Below are 24,833 nucleotides of genomic sequence, written 5' to 3'. Positions count from 1 at the left end.
GCTCAATGTGCTAATGGAGAGGAAACAATTTAGTTACAGAGAAAACATTTATTCGCCGTAATCGGTGGCTATGCTAACTAGCATTAGCAATGGTGTCAGAATATGTAGTGGTGAACCAGCAATAATTTAGTAAAAAGCAATCAGGACGGGGCAAGCCTGAGAGTGATTGACAGCACTAAGACCCTCCCCCTGGCTCTGATTGGTTGTTTCTGATTTTTGCTTATTAAAACGATCTGATTGGACGCTGGAAAATACTATTGTTGTGTTTGTCTTACAAAAGGAGTTAGCCTATCGGAGAACCTATTCTAACACCCAACGCTAACGTCGGCGGATGTATTTCCATGAATGATCAGGAGTTCCTGAAACACTAATCTGATGGATAAATTACATTAATAACAGATTTTAAAAAAATGTCTATTTCTTAAATAATTTAGCTGCAAAATGGGGTTTTGAATTGAAAATGCTGCTTATATTTGTCAGGTTTTTTTTAAATTAAAATCAATTGGAAATAAAATTGAAAATGAAATAACAGATTAAAAACAAATATGTTTTTTGTTGAGCTCATATATCCATTTGTTCAATAATTTAGCTGCAAAAAGGGATTTTGAATTGAAAATGTTGCTTATTTCTGACGGGGTTTTAACATTAAAATCAGTTTAAATGCGAATAATTACTTACAGACCATGCAGTTCACTGGAGTAACCATTTGAATTGAGTCCCTCCACTCCTAGAGCATTATCAGTAAAACGTGAGCCTGAAAAGACGGCGACCCCCCAGAATTTCTCTCCAGATCTGCTCAAGCTGTTTGTGATTCTGTCCTTCATAATGAGATGCCAACAAAGTGTGTTGTTCAGCAAATATCTGGCAGCTGTGTCCGTGTATCTTCCCGCCGCCGCCTGGGCAAACAACTGCTGGACTGACCAGCCAGATGCTCTCTGCTGGTGGTCAGCACTTTGGTATCTTCAGAGCTTTAATCCTCAACTTTGCGCTCTCTGTCCTGCACCTTTCTGACAGCAGCCATGTCCGCGCCGAGGCAGGCCGCCTGAAAAGAGCCGTTCAGATGGGAAAATTTATGTCCACACTTGCATTTTAAAGGTTTTTTTTCTTCCCTTTTCAGAAAAGTTTTCTGTCCACATAGAAAGTTGAAAGCTGTGTTGCATCATGTGGTGGAATGGGTCAGGCACAGAGGAGTGTTGGGTTTTCACAGGTCTAACCTTCACTGTCTGACTCTGCAAGGCCGCATACGCACCATTCAGTTCACACCGAAGAACAGTTTCTGCCTCCGTCCTTTCAGACACAATAAACCCCAAAAACACCATGAACACAATAAACACAATAAACATGATAAACATGATAAACATGATGAACATGATGAACACGATGAAGTGTTTATCATGTTCATCATGTTTGATGGTCCGTTTTCACTCTCTCTTTGTCTTTTTCTGTCTGTCATGTTTCAATAAATATGTAATTTTGCTCATCAGCTGTTACACATCAGATATCTGCTTTTGGAGAAATATCAAATTTGACTTAATTGACTTAATGTTTTAAAATTAGCAACTTTAAAAATGTTTTATTTCTCTGGTGCCAAGAGTTTAAATATCTGTCCGACAGACGTCTTCGCAAATCAAAGGTTTGCTTTGATTTGTTTCTGCGTGAATCTGTTGATGATTTCACGCCAGACTGAATCAGTGGAGTCCAAACTTTTTGTCCTGGGAGCCAAAACTGGCAATTTAAAGTTTATTTGTTTAGCATGTTTCAGCAGTTCAAAGTTCTTTACATCGTAAAAACACAAAAAATAAAAAAATCTCAAACGCAACATACAGTCACCAATTGAGAAGCCAGAAACAAACGTCTCATTTTGCCGAGTGCCGTCATGAAAATCATCATTACATGTCAAATATGTTGATGAATTTTTTATTTATTATGGTTCAAAGCAACTCTAACAGGTAGTCTAGATTTAAAGGAAGTCAGTGTTTCAGGCGTTTTGTAGTTTTCTGAAAGTTTGTTCCAGATTTGTGGAACACAGAAGCTGAATGCTGCTTCAACATGTTTGGTTCTGGTTTGGGATGCAGATTAGAACCAGAACCAGAACACCTGAGAGGTCTGGAGGGTTGCTATGACGACAACAAGTCTTTAATGTACTGTGGTACCATTTATAAACTAAGTTTGTTTGGGGTTTTTTCCCCACCAGGGGGTCTTTTGTGGCTCTAGTGTCCCTTATATGACAGTAGGCTGACAGGAAAGGGGGAAGGAGAGGGGGGAAGACATCCGGCAAATGTCGCCAGGTCCGGGAATCAAACCCGCGACCGCCGCGTTGAGGACTCAAGGCCTCCAAATGTGGGTTGCGTTATCCCCTACGCCACCACAGCACGCCCAACTAACAGTATTTTAAAGTTTATTCTCTCACTGTAGAACTGGGTGATGTGCTCCAACTTCCTGGTTTTAGTCAGAAGTCCAGCAGCAGCGTTCTGGATCAGCTGATTGATTTTTTCGACACACCTATGAAGACACTGTTGCAGTAATCACTGCGACTAAAGATAAATGCATGGAGGAGTTTCTCTAGATCTTCCTGGGACTTTAGTCCTTAGTCTCTTGAAATCGTTTTTGTTCTGCAAAATAGTTCAAGCTCATCAGAAGTCTTCAAATGTGGCCAAAAATTTGATTTTTACTTTGACTGGGCCATCAGTACAGATAATTTTGTTTTGATTTAACCTGTGGATAGTTTTGGAGGATTTTAAATATTATTACTTCGAATGTATGTGACGATGACTGATAAATAATAAATGCCCCCAATGTAGTTCTGATAGTAAAGTTGAAGACAGGAAAGATGAATTTGAGCAAATCCAGGTGCGTTGGCAGAGAGTGTGAACTCATGCAGACGTTTGGTGATGCTGAGAGCCTCGGCTGGACCTGAACGCAGCCTCTAACTGCATAACTATCTCTTCTCAAGGACCAGAACATCAGCGCTAATGAATGGGCGGCTTTCTGTGTGTGTGGTAATGTTTGTGCATGCGCCATGATTGACAGTTGGCTAGCCGTGTTTCCTTCAGCCAGGGCCTCCCTTTTCACTGAATACTGTGTCAATGTGTCTGCCTCACACACGCACACACCCACACATGCTTTTGCAGACACACAATGGGAGAAAAGCCCACTGTGGCTCTTCCATCAGGCAACGCTGCAGAAAAAACACAAACAGACGCTGCAAATGTGTCGGCTCTCATGCATATGGAGGTGTTAGCATGCATGTGTAATATGCATTTGTGTGAATGTGCAAAATCACAAGTGAATGTTTAGTGTGTATGTGTGTGTGGGTGTGCGTGTGTACGTGTGTGTGCGTGGGTGTGTGTGTGTGTGTGTGCGTGGATGTGTGTGTGTGCGTGCGTGTGTGTGTGTGTGTGCGTGCGTGTGTGTGTGTGTGTGGGTGTGTGTGCGTGTGTGTGTGTGTGTATGTGTGTGTAACAGACATTAGCATTCAGTGATGGTCGTGGCCTTTCTAAAAGCTCCGATGGTGCTGCGGGCCTTTCTCTCCTTTCTGCAGTTTTTCAACATGCGATCTCGTTCTCCCTCCTCATTTTCTGGGTTTAGAATTAAAATTCTGCGACTGATTCAGATGGATCAGATAAATCTGAGTTATTTCACTCTGAGAGTGCTGAGGTTCTCTCTCTCATCTGTTTTTTGTTTTCACGTCTTCCTTTGGTTCAGTTTGTATTTAACTCCAAGCTGCTGCCATGGAGTTAAATACAGATATGAGGGTCAAAGTTCCCTCATATGAACTTTGACCCTGGATGCTTGAAGGTGGACCTCATTCCTCCAAATAAAACCCAGCAGAGAGCTGACTGCGTCGCGATTTGGTGATTTTATTTTTGCTGTTGCTTAAACCCGTGTAGGCAGGAATCATTTCACTTTCTTTCTTTTGTGAAAATGGGAGTTTACAAATATTAAATTCTGCTTTTTGAAAAGTGCAGCTTGCATGATGAATATTTTGGGGAATATTTTGGAGAGTAAATAAAGAACATTTAGTTTCCAGTTCTAAATGTCATTAATTAAAAACCTTATGTTTTAAGAAACTGAAGAAATGTCTGTGAAAGATGATTAGGTTATAAAAAATAACATCTCTTCATCACTGTAGGTGATGAAAACTTTATCAAACTGGAGGCCTGGGGGCCAAACCCGGCCCGCCGGTGCTTTTATGTGGCCCTCTATATATCAGCTGTGTGCTTAAATCTTATTTTATAATCAAATCAAAACAGTTTAATCTGTAAGATGATGTTCAGTAGTTACTTTTAGGATATTGAATGCAGAAGCAGCTATTTATTAATATTTAAGTTTTTTTATGGGTTTTGGGAACATTACATAAATTGATACAACCTCATATGAAAATGGGTTTAACAGAATTTGTGATTCTTTGAGGGAAATCTGTCACTTTTCACACATTTGGATGTATTTTTTATTTATTACTATTAATTTAGAGGTAAACAGATGTTGATGTGTTGATAGGTGGTTTTCTGATGTTCTGACTCCATGATCTGGTTTAAAAAGGATTTCTCACTCCTCTCTGTTCCTCCATTATTTGGGCCTTCATCCCCCCCTTCCTCCTCATCCTCCTCTTCCTGCTATTCATCTCTCCTCATCCCTTCACCTGCTGCCCTCCAGCCTCCATCCTGTGACAGACGGCGTGTCCTCACCTTGTAACGATCACAGACATCCAATCTGTTTGGCTCGGGATCATCCCCCTGCGCGCGCATTGTACATCCGTTAAATGCTTTATTGATTAGCCTGCAGTTAATTACGGATTGCATCAAGCCGGAGGCCGCAGGATGCGCCGTACAGGTGCGCATCTGGACCTCAGCAGGTTGCTCCAGTCGGACTCGTCTCCATGCATTTCAGCGGAAAGGAACAAACCCTGCATTACACCGGGTTTTAAATCCAGAGCAGACCTTTATGTATTCTGGATTAAAGCTCCATGCACTTGACCAGACCCCCCTTTATTGTTCAGCTCCATCTCAACTAGTTTTTGCACAAAACACAAAAAAGTAAATAATACTATTAATATTAATAATAGTAACATGTGAAACTTGCAGCAGCAGGCACCTTTTCTAGCTGTTTCCTCTCCTTTTCATCCCGTGTCACTTTCTCTTTGACATTGCCGTTTACTTTGCAAAAAGGAAAAAAGGAGCGAAAAAAAATCTTTATCAAATCCCCATTCTGAGGCTTTCAATAAGGCAGGCCATTACCTCACTGGCGCTTTTGTTCGGCCTATACAAGAGAGAACAAAATGGTTATTCAGGAGGACGCTTTAGATTTTTATTGTGGGCTCGCTATTCACAAAGAGCACCGTTATTGTATTAAAAAGAACCATCTGTGGCAGAAACAATGGCTTCAAATTATCTGTGAATACCCAGTGAACAAAATATAAAGCTTTTTCCTGCTCATTATGTGGGCTAAGCTAGGGGGTGGAAGATAGGAGAGGCACAGACTTTGCTATAACTGACTTTTGTTGTTCTTGCTTGCATTCTTCTCCTTTTTAAATCGGCCCCCTTTTCACATTGTGTGTCGCCATAAACGGCTTTTCTTGTTGCAGGGACTCGCGGAGAGAAGACAAGCGGAGCTCCAGACAGAGAGCGAGGCTGCGCGGCTCCGCTCGCCCGGCGAAGGAGCCCGGCCGTCGGATCCGAACCGCGCGGACTCCCGGGGGCTACGGAGGGGAGGCGGCATGCGGGACGGGACGCAGCCGGACCTGGAGCAGCTGCCGCCGGACTCATTTGGGCCGCGGCGACGGCTGAAGATTTCCGGGGAAGTTGAGCGAAACGGCGTTTAATTTGTGCCAATCAAGAGGAGAGGAAGACAAGTCTCGAAGTGGCAGCAAGTTGAACTGCGATGGAGAGGAGAAGCCCGGAGCGTGTGGCTCTGCGTGTCCGTGTGCATGTAAGTGTGTGTTTCAGCCGGTGTGTGCGTGTGTGTGTGAGTCTGTGTGTGTGTTTAGCATGCAGTGTTGTGGAATGACACCGCATGGCTTTATGAACTTGACTCTCAGATGTTTTTCGCTTTTGACAGTTTAGAAAAATAACAAACATTATGGGGAATATTTTATATTTGGCCATTTAACGACAGATTATTATTATTAAAGCGATTGATATTAAATAATTCACATTTTCACCAAACTGGACTCATTTGTGCAGCTTTTTTTGCATTTAATTGGATTTCGCTTAACTATTTTTTTTTTAATTCATTGTGAATAAATATTTTTTCCCCATTTCCATAAAAATTGAATTAATATTCATTTTAGCGCATATTGTGTTAAGTCTGAACTTAAATTCTAATAAATACCAAAAGCAGAGTTTTAATCAGAATTTTCTCTGATCACATATCGAGTCGGACTGCTTCATGTTTTGTTCTGCACGGCCCCTAGTGGCTGCATACACAACATTATTATCATTTTATCTGCAACTTCTTTGACTCTTTCGTCACGCACAAATCCATTATTGTTTCATTTTGCTATTATTAATGTTTCTCTGTATTTTTGGCATGTGGTTGTTTATATTTAGTCGGGGTAAACTTGCACAATTTTTGGCGCAACAAGTTAAAACTTAACCTGGGAGTCCTTCTCAACTTGAATTAGATTTCACACCCAGCCTGTTTTTACTCTCACCTGCTCTTGTGCCGCCATAAAACCGTGTTTTTGGTGTCGCGCCGCTTGTTGTATATTTTTGCAGGATCCGTCCTGGATGGTGTGGCGGGGGGTCGCAGGGAACCAACCCGCTAGTTTTTGTCAAGCAGCGGCTTTAATTCGGGATGATTGTGGATGCAGGGGCCATTCCCGCGGTTGGCTGGGGGCCTTGCTTTCAGACAGCAGCAGGGCCCCGCTGTTCCTTTATTATCATAAGCAGATTAGAGGTAGCGGGGAACACACTCAGATGCAGATAGCAGCCGAGCGGCCCATTTCAACCTTGCATCATAATGGACCGAGGTGCATGTGTCGCCCCTCGCTGCCTATTAAGCACAAGATGAATCTTATGTAAGGTGGCCAGGCCGGCATAATGAGAGCAGGGAGGGGGGGTCTGTCCTCCATTTATTATCAAATGACTAAAACAAAAATAATATGTCTTGATCTCTGTGCTTGTTTGATTTAATCTGGATGCTCGTGTTTACATAAAATTTGTCAGGTGGGGTTGATTTAGCTTTGGTTCGCTGCTGCTGCTGATAGAATAAAAAAAAGTTTCGCTTCTGGATGAACATCTTTTAGGTATTTTATTTGTGCTGAACTGATCTGAGAGGCAGCAGTTGTTTGCAGTTTCAGTTTCGTCCACTAGGCGGCGCTTGTGTCACGCAGCACGGCGTGATTCTGCGGGGTGAAACATCCAGCTTCTGAAAACTTTTACTCTGAATCCACTTACTGCTCTGATGACAACAGAACCAGCTGTTGGGTTTTTATATATATACATATATATTTTTTTATTTACTCCAGTCTCACCAACATGTTTGTTGGAATTAGATTTGGAATAAATCCGCTTTATTTTGAATTATTCCTCATATTTTATTTCTCCTCCCTGCACACTGCCAGCAGCAGCACCAGAGGAAGTGGAAGTGGAGTTGTGTCTTTGTCCGGACAGATGTAGCGACAACATCCCAAACAAAAAAAGCGCTTATTTGTGCTGAGATGAGCCCGTCTGCCTTCTGTGTGTTGGCATTCAACTTGGCTAAACAAAAGAAGAAGAAGAAGAAGAAGAAGAGTGGAGGGGGATGTCTTGGATTACATTTCCTCTTTTCAACACTAAAACCAGCCATGGCTTCTTCCATTCAGCGCTTTGAGTTAACTAACAAAGTTTATGTAAGTGTTGTTGTTTTATCAGGCCTGGAAATGAGGGGAATTAAAACCTTTAAAAAATGAAACAACAGGAATGACACGAGCCACTAAAAACAAATCAGTCTTGACAAATTAATTGAATTATAACTTTGGTTTAATCTTTACAATCTGATGCACAACCAGAGCATATTTTTCTCTCATACATACAATCTTTGAATATCTTCTAAACTCCAAGTAAATGAGAACTTTAAGACATTATTTAATTAGTTTTGTTTTATTTTGAATATTTAAAAAAAAAGTCATGTTATACATACATAACCCCGGATAAAAAGTATTTTCAGAAGTGTGGAAAATAGTAAACATGTACTTTATATTAGATGTTGAGCCTGAGAGTGAGAGCGCTTCCTCTGCCGCTTCGGGGCATTTAGGCCCCGCCCATTATGCTAATTAAGGCTCTCATTGGCGCGTCGTGGTGAACGCGCACTCTGATTGGCCAGGTCGAAGCCATTTATTCTCTGACAGCCCAGTCACATGAATGGTTGTCTATTAACTTGTCCAAAAACTATCTGGAGTTGTCAAGGCTCAGGCGGACAGAGCAGCGAAAAAGTGCAGCTTGTTGATGCTTTTTCCACCAAGCGGGAGAAGTTTTTGTGGACACAACATCGCGGGGACCTTTTTGGGAAAAGCCTCTCTTGTCACACACACTCACACGCTGTCTCTGTGACACACACTCACTGGTGGGAAAAGGGAGACAGAAGGGAGAGAGTGTGGAGACGCGACTTGATGCTTGTTTTTGTCCAGAGAAAAGTTGCGGAGAAGATCGACAGGTAACTTTTTCCGTCTCCTGCCTCCGGCTGCTGGAGTTTGTCCCCTTCCTCTTTTCGGCTCGGAAGCTCCCAACTGAAAGCTGTTCCTCATGTATAACATGATGGAGACTGAACTGAAGCCCCCAGCTCCCCAGACCAACACGGGGGGCACGGGCAACACCAACACCCCGGGGAACGGCCCGAACCAGAAAAACAGCCCTGAGCGGGTCAAGAGACCCATGAACGCGTTCATGGTGTGGTCCCGGGGCCAGAGGAGGAAGATGGCGCAAGAAAACCCCAAAATGCACAACTCCGAAATCAGCAAGAGGCTGGGCGCCGAGTGGAAACTTCTGTCGGAAAGCGAGAAGAGACCGTTCATCGACGAAGCCAAGCGGCTGAGGGCCCTGCACATGAAGGAGCATCCGGATTACAAATACCGGCCCCGGCGGAAAACCAAGACCCTCATGAAGAAGGACAAGTACACCCTGCCCGGCGGGCTGCTGGCCCCTGGAGGAAACGGAATGGGGACTGGGGTCGGCGTGGGAGTGGGGGCCGGACTGGGCGGTGGGGTGAACCAGCGGATGGACAGCTATGCTGCGCACATGAACGGCTGGACCAACGGCGGCTACGGGATGATGCAGGACCAGCTGAGCTACCAGCACCCGGGGCTGAACGCGCACAACCCGGGCCAGATGCAGTCCATGCACCGCTACGACATGAGCGCCCTGCAGTACAACTCCATGACGAGCTCCCAGAGCTACATGAACGGCTCCCCGACCTACTCCATGTCCTACTCCCAGCAGAGCACGCCGGGGATGACCGCGCTGGGCTCCATGGGGCCTTCCTCGGTGGTCAAGTCCGAGTCCAGCAGCTCCAGCCCGCCCGTCGTCACCTCGTCGTCCCACCGGGCCGCCCCGGGCTGCCAAAGCGGCGACCTGAGGGACATGATCAGCATGTACCTGCCGGGGGCCGAGGTGAGCGACCAGAGCGCCCAGAGCAGGTTACACATGTCCGGGCACTACCAGAGCACCGTGCCCGGGACGACGATCAACGGCACGCTGCCATTAACACACATGTAAGAGACTCGGAACCCATTCAGAGAAGAAGAAGAAGAAGAAGAAGCAGAAGCAGAAGAAGAAACAACCCGAACTTTTATAAGAGAAATTCTGGACTACTTAACGTTGGACTATTTTTGTACAGAAAAATTTCGGGGTGGGAAAAGTTGTATAGAAGTCTCCAAGAAAAAGGAAACCACTCTTTTTTTCTCTCTCTTTCATTTAATAAGGAAGCTCTAGAGGATCGGTAGGAGACCCGCTTCACCGCCGGTGAAGTTTGGAAATCTAGACAGTGGGAGTCGCAATCAAATGTTTTATTATTGCAATCACCTTTTGTACAGTATTTATCAAAGAAACATTACAATCAGATGAAATTGTTAAACTGCAAGAGGTTGCAATTTTTATTAAAGCAACGCCAGTTCTGCAGAAAATATTAAAAGGTGAAAATGGCAGAACTGGGATTATATGCTCCTTAATTACTGCAAACATTGGAAAGAAAAGGGACATAAGCAGGTAATACTGTTATTTTATTTCCTTTAAAAGTCAATATTACTAAACCTTTTTTTTTTATTTTCTTTTACAAAAACATGAGACTTTTTTTCTGTCATAGGTTGTTAATTTATATTTCCGTCTCCCACTTCTCATCTGTTAGAGATATGACGCTTGTGCTCTTTATTTTCTAATTGATTTGTACAGTTTCTGTATATTTACTGTGACATTTTAAGTTTTTATTTCCAAATCCATTGCCGTAGTTGTATTTTTTAAAAGAATTGTGGCCTGTACGCAGAAGCCAACCACTCCATGTACATATTACCGGAACTAATACCATCCTTATAACAGTTACAATTTCAGCTGAGTATATATATTTTTTTTCAATATGCAGTTTGAAAAATGAATAAATTTTTTGAAATTTGGATACTTGAAATTGTTTGAGTTTTGATTTTTCTTTCTCACTCATTTTGTGTTGGCAGGCTCTCATCACGTGTTGTCATGTGTCTGTTTATGATTTATTTTTATTTTAAAGGATTTGAGGATTAGTTTTTTTTGTTTGTTTGTTTTTTTAACTTTAAAAACAGATCATATTTGCGCTCTTTTTTAGCAGGATGTCAGCACAAATCAGCAGCTGCTGCAGCGTTCCCACCGTGTTTTCTAACGACCTCATCAGTAAAAGCGGGGAAGATTTTCCATCCGCAGGTATAAAACCGTTTTTTCTCTTCTTCTGTAACAGATTTTTCAGAGTTTAGTTGCTGAAGCCAATCAGTTAAACATCTGCATTTTTTTAAGTGTTTACATCGTTTTTAATATTTAATATTTCTGCAGTAAAAGATGTAATGCTGCTATTCACAAACAGTTTGAGTTCAAAGTGTGGGCCTGGTCTCATTCACAGAGCGTCTCCTCTCTCTTCATGCTGTAAATCCCAGAGTTGTCTTAACAGGATAACATTTTAAATTAGCGGTAAATTGAAGGGGAGTCCGCTAAAAACAAAAAGGAGGCAGAAAAGCTCCTTTTTCTAACGGCCAGATTCTCCAGTGTCCGTTTTTAATCAAACTGCTCCGTTAACCCACCAACACTTTCCTCTGTTTTTATTCAATAAGACGAGGGTGGAAAATCCTGCATGCATCTGTATGTCAAACCGACCCGAACCAATAATAATAATAATAATAATAATAATAATAATAATAATAATAATAATAATAATAATAATAATCCTTATGATGAGCTAACAGCTCGGCCTTAATTTTCCTAACCGTTTTAAATCTGGGGGGAGTGTGTCAGCCTGTGTGTGTGTGTGTGTGTGTGTGTGTGTGTGTGTGTGTGTGTGAGGTAGATTAGGGCCGTTGTGTCTTTGCAGGCTGGGTCCCCGGGGGAGCGGCAGATGAATATTTGAAGAGGCCACTCGGTATTTATCCATCTCCTTCTCAGTCTCTCAGGCGGACTTTGAAGAGGTCAGAGGATCGTTGCTTGGCCCATTAATTATTGATCCGAACAGCTGAATTACTTGTAATAGCCGAGAAGGCCGCTGATAAACAATTTGTTTCTAAAAGGTCGCAGTGGACGCGTTAAATTCCCTCATGTTTTTTCTTTTTTGTTCCGTTTTATTCCCATGAACGCTGGGCCCCTGCAGGCCCCGAGGCCCCGTAAAATTAATAATTTCTCTCCGTGTATCAGCTCTGTAGCTTTGATGTGATGGAAAAAGGCTTTTTGAACACTTGGAGCGCTTGATGTATTTTTCAAAGCTGATACAACGTGTTGGTGACACCTAAAGAGAAAACTCAGCGAGCTTTAAAAAGCAGAGAAACTCAATATTTCATTAATGCTAATTGAAGAAAACGGTTTCATTTGTTCCTTTCCAGTAATAATTCACAGTTTACGCACTTTGTTTTCCTTTCAAATTGAGCATATTTTAATTTTTAAAAAAGGAAAATGATAAATATACAAGAGGCAAAAATGTAATAGTAAACATTACCCCACATTTGTTTTGTGAAAAAAAAAGGTCGAGTCCACAAGGCGCCCTTGTTCAAACATTAAATAAAGGTGCTGCCCAGCCTGCGCAAACACAGGTGATGGACGGAACCAAAGGTCCAAAACGTTTCACCGAAAAATGAAATAAACTCTGATCAAAAGGTCAAACTAACCGTCAGAGATAAAACAAAAGTTAAAACAGAAACATTTAGTTTCACATCCATCCATCCATCCATCCATCCATCCATCCATCCATCCATCCATCCATCCATCCATCCATCCATCCATCCATCCATCCATCCATCCATCCATCCATCCATCCATCCATCTGTTTCTCGCGTGCAGTCTGGCGACCGCAGCTCGAGGCTATTTGGTCTGCAACAGGTGGTAAGCGCGCGCCACTTTCCCCCAGATTAAAAAAAACAACAAAAAAACAAAACAAAACACCTTCCAGATGTTTTTTGCTGCTGCGAATCACCGACACGATTAATAACAAACGCGTTCAAATTCTCTTTTTAACAATTATTATTATTTCTGCGTGAGAAAAGAAGCAGAAAATGACTTAAATTTGAATATTTATTTCCGACTAAAATTTCTATCCTGCAGAAACGTCTGGTAAAAAGTAAAAACTCTTTTAATCCATCGTTGGTTTGTTTATGGGCCACTGGCTTTTTTCCATCAAATCCGTTATTGTCTGTGTTTGTTGTTGGGATTAGATGATTTTTTTTTTCTTTAAATTAGGTCAAATGACCCGGCTGCACGCACGCGCGTGCACACGAAACAATACGACCTTTGCGGCTCCTAATCCCACGAGAGCCACTTTCCTTTTTCACGACGGCTCGGCTGATGATGATGAAGATGATGATGATGATTGGGGAGGGGGGTTGGTTATGACGTCATTTCCACGTTAAACTCTCGCTCAGTCTCTTACTCTGTTTCACTCCAACCTCGGTTTCAGTTGTGAACACTAGAAGAACCTTTTAAAACTGGTTTGGATCAGAGAGTTGAGACTCGGTCCAGTTTGAAGCGGTTCTGTTGGTGGAAGTGAAACTCGCCCCCAAAGTGACGCGGACCGAATTACTTTTCATAATTCAGTGGTTTCTGTTCAGATCGGAGGAGAATGGATGAATAGCAAAACGGTCAGAGCTGAGAGTTTCAGCTGTGTGTGTGTGTGTGTGTGTGTGTGTGCGCGCGCGCGCGCGCGCGTGTGTTTGGAGCAGAGAGGGACTGAATGGCAGCCAGTGGCCTGCTGATCTAGCGCAGGTGCAGGGAAGGGAAGCGGGTGGTGTGTGTGTGTGTGTGAGAGAGAGAGAGAGAGAGAGAGAGATGGTGTGTGTGTCTTCTACAGTAACCCATACACACACTCTCTCACTCACACACACGCGCGCACGCACCTTCTTCCTTTGAAAAGGACCACACACTGACACGGACCATCATGCCATCAGCCTCGCGCGGGTCCCGGCTCGGCCCGCACCCTCAGAGGGCTCGAGGCCTCCGCGGACGCCCCCCGCCCCTCCCCCTGTGACCCCCTCCCCCCACCACCTCCACGTCACCAGCGACCCCAGCTCCGTTTATCATTTCTGCTCATTGATGCTGACAGCTTTATAGAGCGCCATCATTGCCGGAATGCGCAGTTCGCCGCGGACCGCAACTCCGCGAAACAAGAGCGAAAACTCTTGTCTGTCCAGCTTTACTGTAACTGCAACTCGTGTTTGTTCTTTTTTTGTTATTAGTATTTTTCTCTCAGATTTTTAAAAATAACAGAAAACAAAGCTCTTAAAAACGAAAAAGTGCGTCACAAAATTCAACTCGATATCTGGCTCTTTTTGTGAAACTTTGGTAAAGAAAAAAACAAACAATAAACAAACAGTAAATGTCCCGTTTGCTTTGATCAGAAGAATAAACCTGTTGCCTCTGGTAAACCTGAACACTTGGAGGTAATTTAACCTACAACCGAATCAGAACAGAATTAAAGTTCCAAATTAAACTTTCTTCTTTTTCCTGCTTACGCGTTTTTATTTATCACGGCGCTTCCAGCCGTCAGATTCCTGCATGCAGATTAATTTCCGCCATTGTCAGAGATGTAAAACCCGAGTGTCAATGTGCGCATTGTCTTATAACAAATTCGAGTTAATACAACCATAATGATAGTATAACGGCGCGCTAATTGGCCTTTTTTGCTTCACAACAATGCAACCAGATCAACATCTCTTTATTATTTAATAACGTCAAACGCTTGGCTGGCTGTGCTGGCTGCTGAGCCCTCTGGCTGCAGCAGGGGGGAGGACAATGCAGCTCCAAGCCTGGAGGTTCACACTGTACTGGTCCATAGTAATAATAATAATAATAATAATAATAATAATAATAATAATAATAATAATAATAATAATAATAATAATAATAATAATAATAATAATAATAATAATAGTGTTGCTTCTGCTGGCTGCTTGATGCAACAGGTGATGGTGCAGCTTGAGTTGCAGCGATTGATCTGAAGGTCTTTTGCTCTCCAAAGGGACTTGTTTTTAGTTTTAGTCACTTTTACTGTCTATGGTTTCATCTCAGAAGACAAAAACTAAAAGTCGGGCTGCACAGAATTTATAATTAGCCAGTTTCTTTCTCACGTCATAAACTGCAAAAAACACAAAATCTAACCAAGGATATTTGGTCTATTTTAGCACAAATATCTTATTACATTTAAAGTAAGACTAAACTAACTCACAAGTAACTTCTTTAGCAAGTCATGGGAGCTTGTTTAAGGTCAATGATTCTTTAATATTGACATTTTCTTTTTAGATTATAAATTTTTTCATAAGTGAAATAATCTGCCAATGGAAGATATAAACATTAAGGAATTGTTGATCTATAAGCTCCTAGATGTTGCTGAAAGTTACGTGTAAGTTAGATTTGTTTTATTTCAAGTGATCTGAAATATTTCACTAGAACTAAACAGAAATACTTGGTAAGATTTTATGTTTTTACAGTGTTTGTTCTGATTTTATTGCCTCACTGTGTAACAAATGACACAAGCAACATCTCTCTCTGACAATCTGACATGTCAATCTAAGAACATTTAGCACATTTACAACTTAATTGTTTACATTTGTTTCTTTTAAATCCTAAAAATATCAAACCCTGAAGAATTTCAAACTCTTGAATCCAGTTTGTGTTGTTTTATTGTGACTTGTAGTCAGCATCTTGAACAAATAAAAACAAACTTTAAATTTCAGAGTGATAGCTGGGGTTCATTCTTAAAGAGGTCAATGCTCTTTGGGGCTCCAGGTTGGCTGAGTTTTCTTATGCTTTGGGCCGGCTTTGCGACTCCAGGCAGCCTGGATGTGAAAGGAAAACGAGCGTAGCTGCAGTGCAGAGCGTTTCCTCCCATAAACTCTCGCTGCCTGCAGATTTTCTCCCAGTTGGCTGAAGCGTCTCGACTCATCCGGCTGCAGCTTTGATTTTGTGACTCGTTGAATGAGGGGGATTAGAGTTTTCTTCTTAGACACAAAGAAAAAATACAGAATCTTACTGTTTTTAGTCTAATTTCTAGTGCAAGTATCTCAGTGCCGTTGAAATAAGACAAGACTAAGTTTTCAGCAGATAGGGGCTTATTTTAGATCAATGATTCCTAATATTGATGAAAGTTCTGCTAATGAAAATAATCTGCCAGTGGAACAAACTCTTTTTTTTAATCAAAATTAAGGAATTATTGATGTAAAACAGGGGTGTCCAAAGTGTGGCCCGGGGGCCACTTGTGGCCCTTGGAATGATTTTGTTCGGCTCCTGACCAAAGTCAAGAAATTGGCCTGAAAAATAATTGATGACCCAAATAATTTGGAAATGTTCTGTTGTTGTTTTAGCAGTTTGGAGCCTTTTTATGTTCTGGATCCTCAGACTTCATGAAAAGTTGTGTTTATTGTTGAGCAGGGAAAACTAAAAAAGAAAAAAAGATAACAGGAAACTTATTTTTGAATTTTTTCATTCATTTTGTGTCTCACCGGTAGATGAAGTTTTCCACTCTTGGCCCACAGGGCTAAAAGTTTGGACATCACTGATTTAAAACAAGCCTCTTGTAAGTTTTCTCACAAATATTAAGATATTTGTACTAGAAACATAAATACTTGGTAAGATATTGTTGTTGTTTTTTTTTTGCAGTGTATGTTTGTCAGAACCATAAAATGGTGAAATAAAACTATAGTTACTTATTAAATAAAACGTAATAAGAGGTGATTTTCATCCACTAGCTGCCATAAATAAAAGTTTTTCCATGTTGGAAACCCAGCTGATGAATTTTCACATGTAAGCAGTTTGACTGGCTGAGCTGGAGCTTCTTCTTCTGCGATCAGGGACTCTTTGATATGGAAGGCTGTTGAGCTGATGGGACTGAATCATCATTAACAAGCCAGCAGACACAGGAACCCCCCCGGCCCCCCCATCTGCTCTCTGGTCTCATTTCCCAGCACAGACACTAACCTCTTTCACTCTGTCATCAGCCTGACTCTCTCCCTCCACCGACTCCGGCGTAAAACAGCGCAGTCCATTGTTCGCGGCCCCCCTCCCCCTGCCTGGCCCCCGACCCAACTGTTGACCAACAACTCCATTCGCACATTAAAACGGGGGAGGAGGGCCGGCCGGCGCTGCCTGTCCTATTTTGGAATATGACACAGTCAGAGATGCATGCAGGCTGGGAAACAAGTGGCTCCAAACTGGATGGAAAGGTGTGGCGTTAGGGGAGTCCAAAGTGAGGTTTGAGGGCCATTTGAGGTCCTTGGAGTTGTTTTTTGCGGCCGCCTAGATGCAGTTTAGAAATGATTTAAATGTGACTCCAGCAAAGGGAGCTGATGGATATGGAGAGTTTTATTTTTGTTTTCTATGAGATTTTAAATAATGTATTTATATCTTAGTACAGTATTATTATTATTATTATTATTATTATTATTATTATTATTATTATTATTATTATTATTATTATTATTATTATTAATTAATAATTTGAATCAGATTGTAGCAAAAGCTAATTTGAGTCTGAAACCCATCGACAGATAATATAAAATAACGAGATAAAACTGAAAATATAACTCTACAAATTGCTTTCTAATCACAGTATTAAATGTTTTCCAGGCACATGGTCCCATGTTACAGCATTTTTATACCCTCAGTTGTTAGAAAAATTCTTTAAATATAAATTATGACTTAAAATAAATTTTACTTCTTGATTCAAAGCCTTGACTCTGAGGCTCTGTCTCTTTAAAACCTGTAACTTTCAGGAATCATCCCATCATGGCTCCTCTATTAACCCTTAAACGACGCTGAAGGCTTTTCAGTGAGCAGCAGCTCCTATAATGAGCTCAGCAGATCCACTAGGTGTTTGCTAATCGCTGTTGGCTAGTCTGAAGGAGCTGAGTGGGAGAAACTTCAGCATCTGGAAGGCGGAGCTAGGTCCACCCTGAATGGTTCCAGCTGTACAAAACCATTCAGTTTGGTACAACTGAATGGTTGCCGTGGAGATGAAAGGCTTTGTAAAACATGCCTGAAAGAATCAAACAACACTCATGATGAGGGAGTCACGTTATAACATGATGTAAAGCTAAAAAGTCAATTTTACATACAGTACTGTTTCATTAAAATATCACATCCTCATTTGTTGCTGAGCAGTTCAAATGAAAAAAAAAAAAATCAGATTTTTTAAATAAAACTGCTTGTACAGCAGTAAAACCAGATTTTCAAACTAAAAAGCAAAAATAAACTGTGGCTCCTGAGTTTTTTTAAACTTGAAGGTTTTTATCAAGGAGATAAACAAAATCGGTTACATACAACATTAGTTTGTGAATGCACAAATATACAAAACCGCTGCTTGTGTTAGTGGAGCTAATTAAATTAAAAATGCTGGTTTAGTCAACCACCGTTTCCTGTTGTTCTTCCCAGAAGGGGATTTATCATAAAGGAAAATGTCAGAGCTGTCAGTAGACGTGTGAGCAGTTATGAGCATTAACAAGATTTCTGACTCTGCAGTAACGTCTTCTGCCCTTATTACAAGAAATAATAACTTTGCTCTCTTTTCATGTGAGTGAGCAACACAGATGAGCAAAAAATCTACGAATCAGCAAGAATTTAACTAATTTAGTCAAATAAGCAGATTTGATTGACTTCTTTAGGTTTTAGTTGGTTAAATTCAAACATCAATCAACAACCAGTTAAAAGATACGGAAACTTAAATGGCAATTTTTTTTGGTTAAATGTTTTAGGTACGGATCACTCACATTTCAAAATAAAAGCCTTAAAATCAGCATGATGACTAATGAGGACAGTCATATCTGGGTGTTTTTACGCCCAAATATATAAGATAAAAACAGAGTTAATATTCTAATGTCTATAAACAACAAATAAAATGTTTACGTACATAAAAAATGATCTCAAAGATGTTAAAAAAAGCATCATGCTGTTAAATAGTTTAAATGATCTTAAATACCAAACTGTTCTGATTTAACACATTTCGTTTAACTGTGTTAATACACTGTAAAACCAGAGGAGTAAATTCAACTTTGTACATTTGTTGAAACTGAAATGTCAGAAAAAGCATTTTTAAATTGAGTACAAACAGCGAGCAAACTTTGATTTAAAATTATTACTGTGAATAACGTTAACTTGAATAATTTAGTTTATCAATTAAATAACATAAAGTTATATGTTTCTTGTGTACTAACTTTCCATTTTACCCTCCATAGAAATAAATACATTTCAGATATTTTCAAAATTATGGCGGCTCACAAACTCGTAACGTAAAATGCTACTAATTTACTTAAGGTGTGGCTGATAAAGTATCATATTTTAATTTTATGTAATGGGAATATAACATCTTTCTTTAAAAGGTATCAAACATGTAACTATTAAAGTTCATCTTTGTAAAAGAAACCTGACCTCAGGATGAATAGCTGATGCTAGTGATGCTACTGGGGTTAAACACCTGAACAAATATTCCCCATCACATAGAATAAATTAACATTTCTCTTGTTTTTCAGTAGAAGCTGTAATAAATGCGTTCATAAAGCATCATAAATCAGCTCAGTCCTCCCAGGCGCCATGTTTTGCAGATGATGCTGTGTTTTACATTGTAATCTAAGACTGAGCCTCACATTTTGATGATTCATGACTGACACGTTTCCACGCGGCTGCTATGTGTGAAACGGTAAAAATGTCTTAATGGAGCGTTAACACATGAACCTCATAACGCTGCGTGTGTGTCGAGTGTTTACGGCTCATAAAAACCTGCCTGTCGACGTGAAATCCTCCCGTTTTCACGTCGGCTCTGCCCGCTTTAAATCTCTTTTCTGTCACCTAAAGGAAAAAGAAAAGAGTCGTTCTTGTTGACTGCAGCGCAGATTTCGATTGATTGCATCAGTAACTATCAGGCCGTTCTGGAGCTGGTGACTTTGAGGTCTCTCTCTCTGTGTGTGTGTGTGTGTGTGTGTGTGTGTGTGTGTGTGTGTGTGAGACAGAAGCTGTTGTTGAGTGGAAGAGTGGCCTCTTTCAGTGTGTGTGTCCCCTCAGGGCCAGCGGGGACAGATAATCAGACAGGACAGTCACAGACGGACAGACGGACAGATGCTCCACACTGGAGCTGCTTCTTTCTCACTCTGAGGCTCATTTTTCACTCATTTCAAAAGGACGTTTGTACAGAACAGAATCAGGACCAGAGGAGGGGGGCTGTACTTTTTTATCAGAATTCAGAATCACATTTTGGAATTCTGACTTTCATCTCAGATTTTAGACTTTTTATCCTCAAAAATTTTCACTTTTGTCTCAGAAATCTGACATTAAAGTTTAATTGATAAACTGTAATCCTCTTTTACTCTTCATAAACTAAATTCACTTCTGTAATATTTAACCCTTCAGAACAGTGTCTTTTCTTAGTCTTTTCATTAATTGGATTAGATTAGATTAGATTAGATTAGATTACATTAGATTACATTAGATTAGACAGTATTTCACTTGACTTTAAATAAATCTGCTTGGAAGTTTGAGATGTCCAAAATAATTTGATGTTTTTCTCAACTAAAAGGTCAGAAGAGATGTTTCTCAGAGTGAGAAGTTGCTCGTCTGCCCTGCTGTTTCAGATCAACCCTCTTGTGATCAAACTGAAAAACTCACAAAGCAGAATTAAACTTTTCTTCAACGTTCTTTTTTAGTTTTCTGTTTTGTGAAGTCCTGTTGTAAAAAATTATACTTCTTTACCCAGCTGTCAGCATGAACATTTATAAAACTTCACATTTTGCACCTTTTCGTACTTTTAACAGCTGTACAGTTTATACTGCTTTTAAAATCACCCAGCTGGTTTTTGGCAATAAGTTCTTGTTTGTTGGTCTCTGGAAAATGAGACATTTCAAAATGTAACGTCACAAATCAACAGGCACTGCCCTGTTACCTAGCAACTCCAGCTAAGCTCCAACACATTTGGTGAGCTGGTTTTACTGTGTACGTGTTGCACAATGGCTGCTGGAAGAGACAGAGTTTTGTTGTTTACCACTTGCTGCATTCTTGTAGGCTGGGCAGTAGGCTCCACTTCTGCTTTTCAAGGATGTATGGTTGTACAATTGTGCATCTGTTTGCATCCAATTTCCCGTGCGAGTGTAAACATTGAGTTGGTGGGCGTGGCCAGCAGCAGCTTATTTGGATTCAAAGTGACAGAGCTCCTAAAATAGACTAAATTCTCATCATCTAAGAATGATTTTGTTAAAAAGAAAAGTAATAAACATGTTAAGACACGTCCTAACATGTTAAAGGGAGCATGAAAAGTCACCTCTAATAATGTAAATACAACTAGATAGTTTGCTAGTTGCACAACATCATTGCTGGAAGTTTCCATCACTGCTTCTCTGATTAACCCTCTCTATGTCTGGATGTGTGTGTGTGTGTGTATGTTGGTGTGTGTGTATTACAAGTAGAGAGCCACATGGTAAATATAGGGCAAGCGCAGAAAGCGGGCCGGCCCAGGTTGGGTTGGGTTGGGCAGATCAGCTCTGCAGCATTTGATTGTAAATAAGAGAGGAGTCAGTTCACACGCCGATCAGGTGACTGCCGGGAACAAGCGAGCCATTTGAATCAGGTGGCTATCTCCCTATCTGAGAGATCAGAGCCCTGTCACCCACTCACACACACACACACACACACACATGCAGACGAGTGAAATGACATGTCCCTCCCTGCTGGCTGTAAGGGCAGAAAAGAGTGGCTAGATGAGATTTCACTGTCTCACGTTGGGAGAGGAACCAAGAGGGAAGGAAAGGAGACGGCGTAACACCTGGGAGTGTTTCCTCATCTGCTCTCAAATGACTCAATAAAAAACAAATGGAAGTAGATTTGATGAAAGCTACTTAAAGTATACCTCTGTGTTTTGACAATAAAAAGTCAATTAAAATTGAAAAAATATTCATTTTAAAATTTTAGAGCTCAAGGATGTGTTAAAAACTGAAATTACTGAATAAATATTAATCAACACAAAACCGGTGCAAAAACAGAATTATTCATGTATAAGGAAGTTTTTATTGATTCTTGAATAAAATTATGATGGCGTAATAAGGCCAAATAAAATGACAAGAATAAAGTCACAGTAATTTGAGAATAAATTTGTATGAGAATAAATGATAAAAATAAGGTTTTATGAGAATAAAGTTGAAATAACACGAAAGTGAAGTCAGTGTTACAATTTTATTACAATTTTATTTTAGAAATATTCTGACTTTCTTCTCATATTATGAATATTCTCAAAATATTTTGACCTTTTTCTCATAATATTATAATTTTAATATTGGAATATTATGACTTTATTCTGGAAATATTCTGATTTTATTCTTGTATTATTTTGACTTTATTCTCATAATTAATTTTTTTAAATACAAGTAAAAAAAAAAAAAAAAGAATAGAAAAGTAAACATTTTGTAATGGCCCTAATACTCCATCATATTAAATAAAATCATTCAGATTCTCAGTATTTTCAGCTCAGAGGAACAAATGCTTTGACTATAAACTCCATCAGACCAGAGGAGCTCCACAGTTTATCCTCCTGTCACATTAAAGGGCTGTGAAAAATGGCTCAGATAAATTGTTAGAGACACACACACACACACACGCACACGCCCACCAACACACACACACTAGCATGAATTTTTTATGCCCTGTCTTGACAATGACCCCCAGGGGAGATGATGATGTGGAACAGCTGCTGCTTGTTCATATTGATTAAATGACATCCAGGATCACTTACCGATTTACCGACTGACGGCGCTCAGTCGCCCTGAGGGAGGTTAGCCGCCTGTTAGCACAGCCCACTAGCCGCCTGTTAGCACGGCCTGCGCCGCTTTCATTCCACACAATCCACAAGATTATCATTCTCAGACAATACAGATGATCTGGTATCTGATTTGGTACCAAATTTTTTATTTTTTATTTTTTACTGATAATCTGCACGGGTTTTTATATTTGTTTTATTAAGTGAAGTCATCAGATTAAAAATCCACCTTTTAATCCAGAGATAGTCTGACTTAGTTCTTTAAAAGCAAGGCACAGATTTTAGGACTGCTGTGTCTGACTCGGAGTCGGACACGCTGCACCTGAGAACATATAAACACACCTGTTAGAGAAAAATACTTAAACTTCCTCATCATTATGACTCAAACAATGTGATCCAGAACGCTGCTGCTGGCGTTCTGACTAAAACCAGGAAGTTAGAGCACATCACCCGGTTCTACAGTCCTTCCAGAGAATAAACTTTAAAAAACCGTTAGTTTATAAATCAACAAAATACATTAAAGATCTGCTGTTGCCATAGCAACCTTCCAGACCTCTCTGGTCTTCTGATTCTGGTTCTGGTTCTGGTTCTGGTTCCGCTCTGCATCCAAAACCAGAAGCAAGCATGGAGAAGCAGCACTCAGCTTCTATGCACCATAAATCTGGAACAAACTTCCAGAAAACTGCAAAACTGCTGAGACACTGAGTTCCTTTAAATCTAGACTAAAAACCCAGATGACAGAATTGATTTTGATTGATAATCAATGAAATATTGATCAACATTCTGATGTGTGAATGGAGACGTTTGGAAAAATGTTTCAATTGTTGATTTGAGTGTTTTTATGATGTAAAGCACTTTGAACTGCCTTGTTGCTGAAATGTGCTACACAACTAAACTTACTTGATTGATTGATTGATTGATTGATTGATTGATTGATTGATTGATTGATTGATTGATTGATTGATTGATTGATTGATTGATTGATTGATTGATTGATTGATTGATTAGTCGGTGTGTTATACTGGTAATGGGATGGACAGCTTCCACTGGTCATGCTGAATACCAGACTGGGAATAATCTCCCAGTAAACTGTCTACTCATGGAAAAAAGAGATGCAACAGCAGCAACTCTCGCTTTCTGCCCGTCTGTGGCCCCCACCCCGTCCACACCACTCCCACTCTCTCTCTCTTTCTCTCTCTCGCCCTCCTTCCTCCTCCTGCCTCCTCTTCCTCGCTCCTTGTCTCGTCTCAGTAAGTAGGATAAGGCTTGGAGAGCTCTGTCGTCGTGGAAACTGCCAAAAGTATTCAGTTTGAAGTTTGAGGAGGTCAGTTTGCAGGTCAGAACAACTCCCCCTCCACCGTACACACACACACACACGCGCACACACACACGTACACACACACACACACACACACATGGGCAGGGCTGGAGACGGAGCAGGGGTGCAGTGGGGACCCATGTGGCCCCGGACCGACCCGTGTGGCCCCGGACCGACTTACTGCAGGGTTTGGGAGGGCAGCTGGTGCTTTGGAGGGCCAGGGGCCACAGAAAATCTCTGCTTGTGGTGCCAGAAGTTTTCAGATCCGTCGGCTTGAAATTAAGCTGATTATGAGTGAAATCGGGACGTTGTTGCACTTGGATTTACAGCAGCCCAGCAGCTCTAATGATTTCCCTCCTTTAGTCTGGTGATTAATTTACTTTGCTGAGACTTCAGACACCTGAAGCTGCATTTTCAGTTTCCATAAAACTATTCAAAAACGTCAATTTTCAATGTTTTTGCGTTAGGTTCAGGTGATTTTTTTCAGTCATGTCGAAATGTATTTATTCCATAAATCTATGATGCAAACACTTGATCAACAACAGGATTTTACTACTGGTAGAAACGATGAAGAAACCGACAGGAAGTGATAGGAAGGTGATGGTGCTGCAGGTTTTTCAAAGACTCATCCCATGAACAAACTTATTCACTTGTGATTTTAATTGAGTTTCTTATTTAATGGAAGCATCACAATTATGAAATTGTGTGGGGTTGTTTTTTTTAAACTTTAATGGAATATCAAAATTTAGCGCTCATTTTTATGGAATTGTAGCTTCTGATGGACGAGTGTGTCACTTTTAGTTTCACATAAAGAAACTAGAACTTATCTAACTAATATCTGAAGTACAACTCAAAACCACATCTTTCTCGCTCGCTGCATTGGCCAGGCCACGCACACGCTGACTCGTTGCCATAGCAACTGACAACAACGCCCCTAAAACAAACACTGAAATATTTCCCACACAAAGAGCAGAACATTCAGTCTGTTGCAGTAATATGGTTTTAGGTTTAATGCTTATTTTGCCATTATTAGTAAGTGATGGCTGTAGTACGAGGAGAAAACTTTACTGTATGGCTAGCTCCATGGCTAGCTCGCTGTTAC

General features: G+C 40.7%; 1 protein-coding gene and 1 long non-coding RNA gene across 4 annotated transcripts in view; both read left to right on the top strand.

Annotated features, from left to right (window-relative positions):
* LOC122839189 overlaps positions 1-24,833 on the top strand; it is a 167,349-nt gene that overhangs the window by 111,957 nt on the left and 30,559 nt on the right. For all 3 annotated transcript variants that reach the window (XR_006371999.1, XR_006372001.1, XR_006372000.1), the window contains one exon: positions 5,585-5,928. This is a non-coding gene — a long non-coding RNA (uncharacterized LOC122839189). The remainder of the gene's footprint in view (positions 1-5,584; positions 5,929-24,833) is intronic.
* sox2 (SRY-box transcription factor 2) lies at positions 8,354-10,582 on the top strand. Its single transcript, XM_044130602.1, has one exon. It carries the CDS (start codon positions 8,724-8,726, stop codon positions 9,690-9,692), a length of 969 nt encoding a protein of 322 aa, XP_043986537.1. The 5' UTR covers positions 8,354-8,723; the 3' UTR covers positions 9,693-10,582.

The sequence above is a fragment of the Gambusia affinis genome, linkage group LG10, assembly GCF_019740435.1.
Source record: "Gambusia affinis linkage group LG10, SWU_Gaff_1.0, whole genome shotgun sequence".
NCBI classification, from domain to species: domain Eukaryota; kingdom Metazoa; phylum Chordata; class Actinopteri; order Cyprinodontiformes; family Poeciliidae; genus Gambusia; species Gambusia affinis.
This window is presented reverse-complemented; position numbering and strand designations above follow the sequence as displayed.

Bases quoted from the DNA above. Each gene is read 5' to 3' on its own strand.
- sox2 (XM_044130602.1), top strand. From the start codon at position 8,724: ATGTATAACATGATGGAGACTGAACTGAAGCCCCCAGCTCCCCAGACC.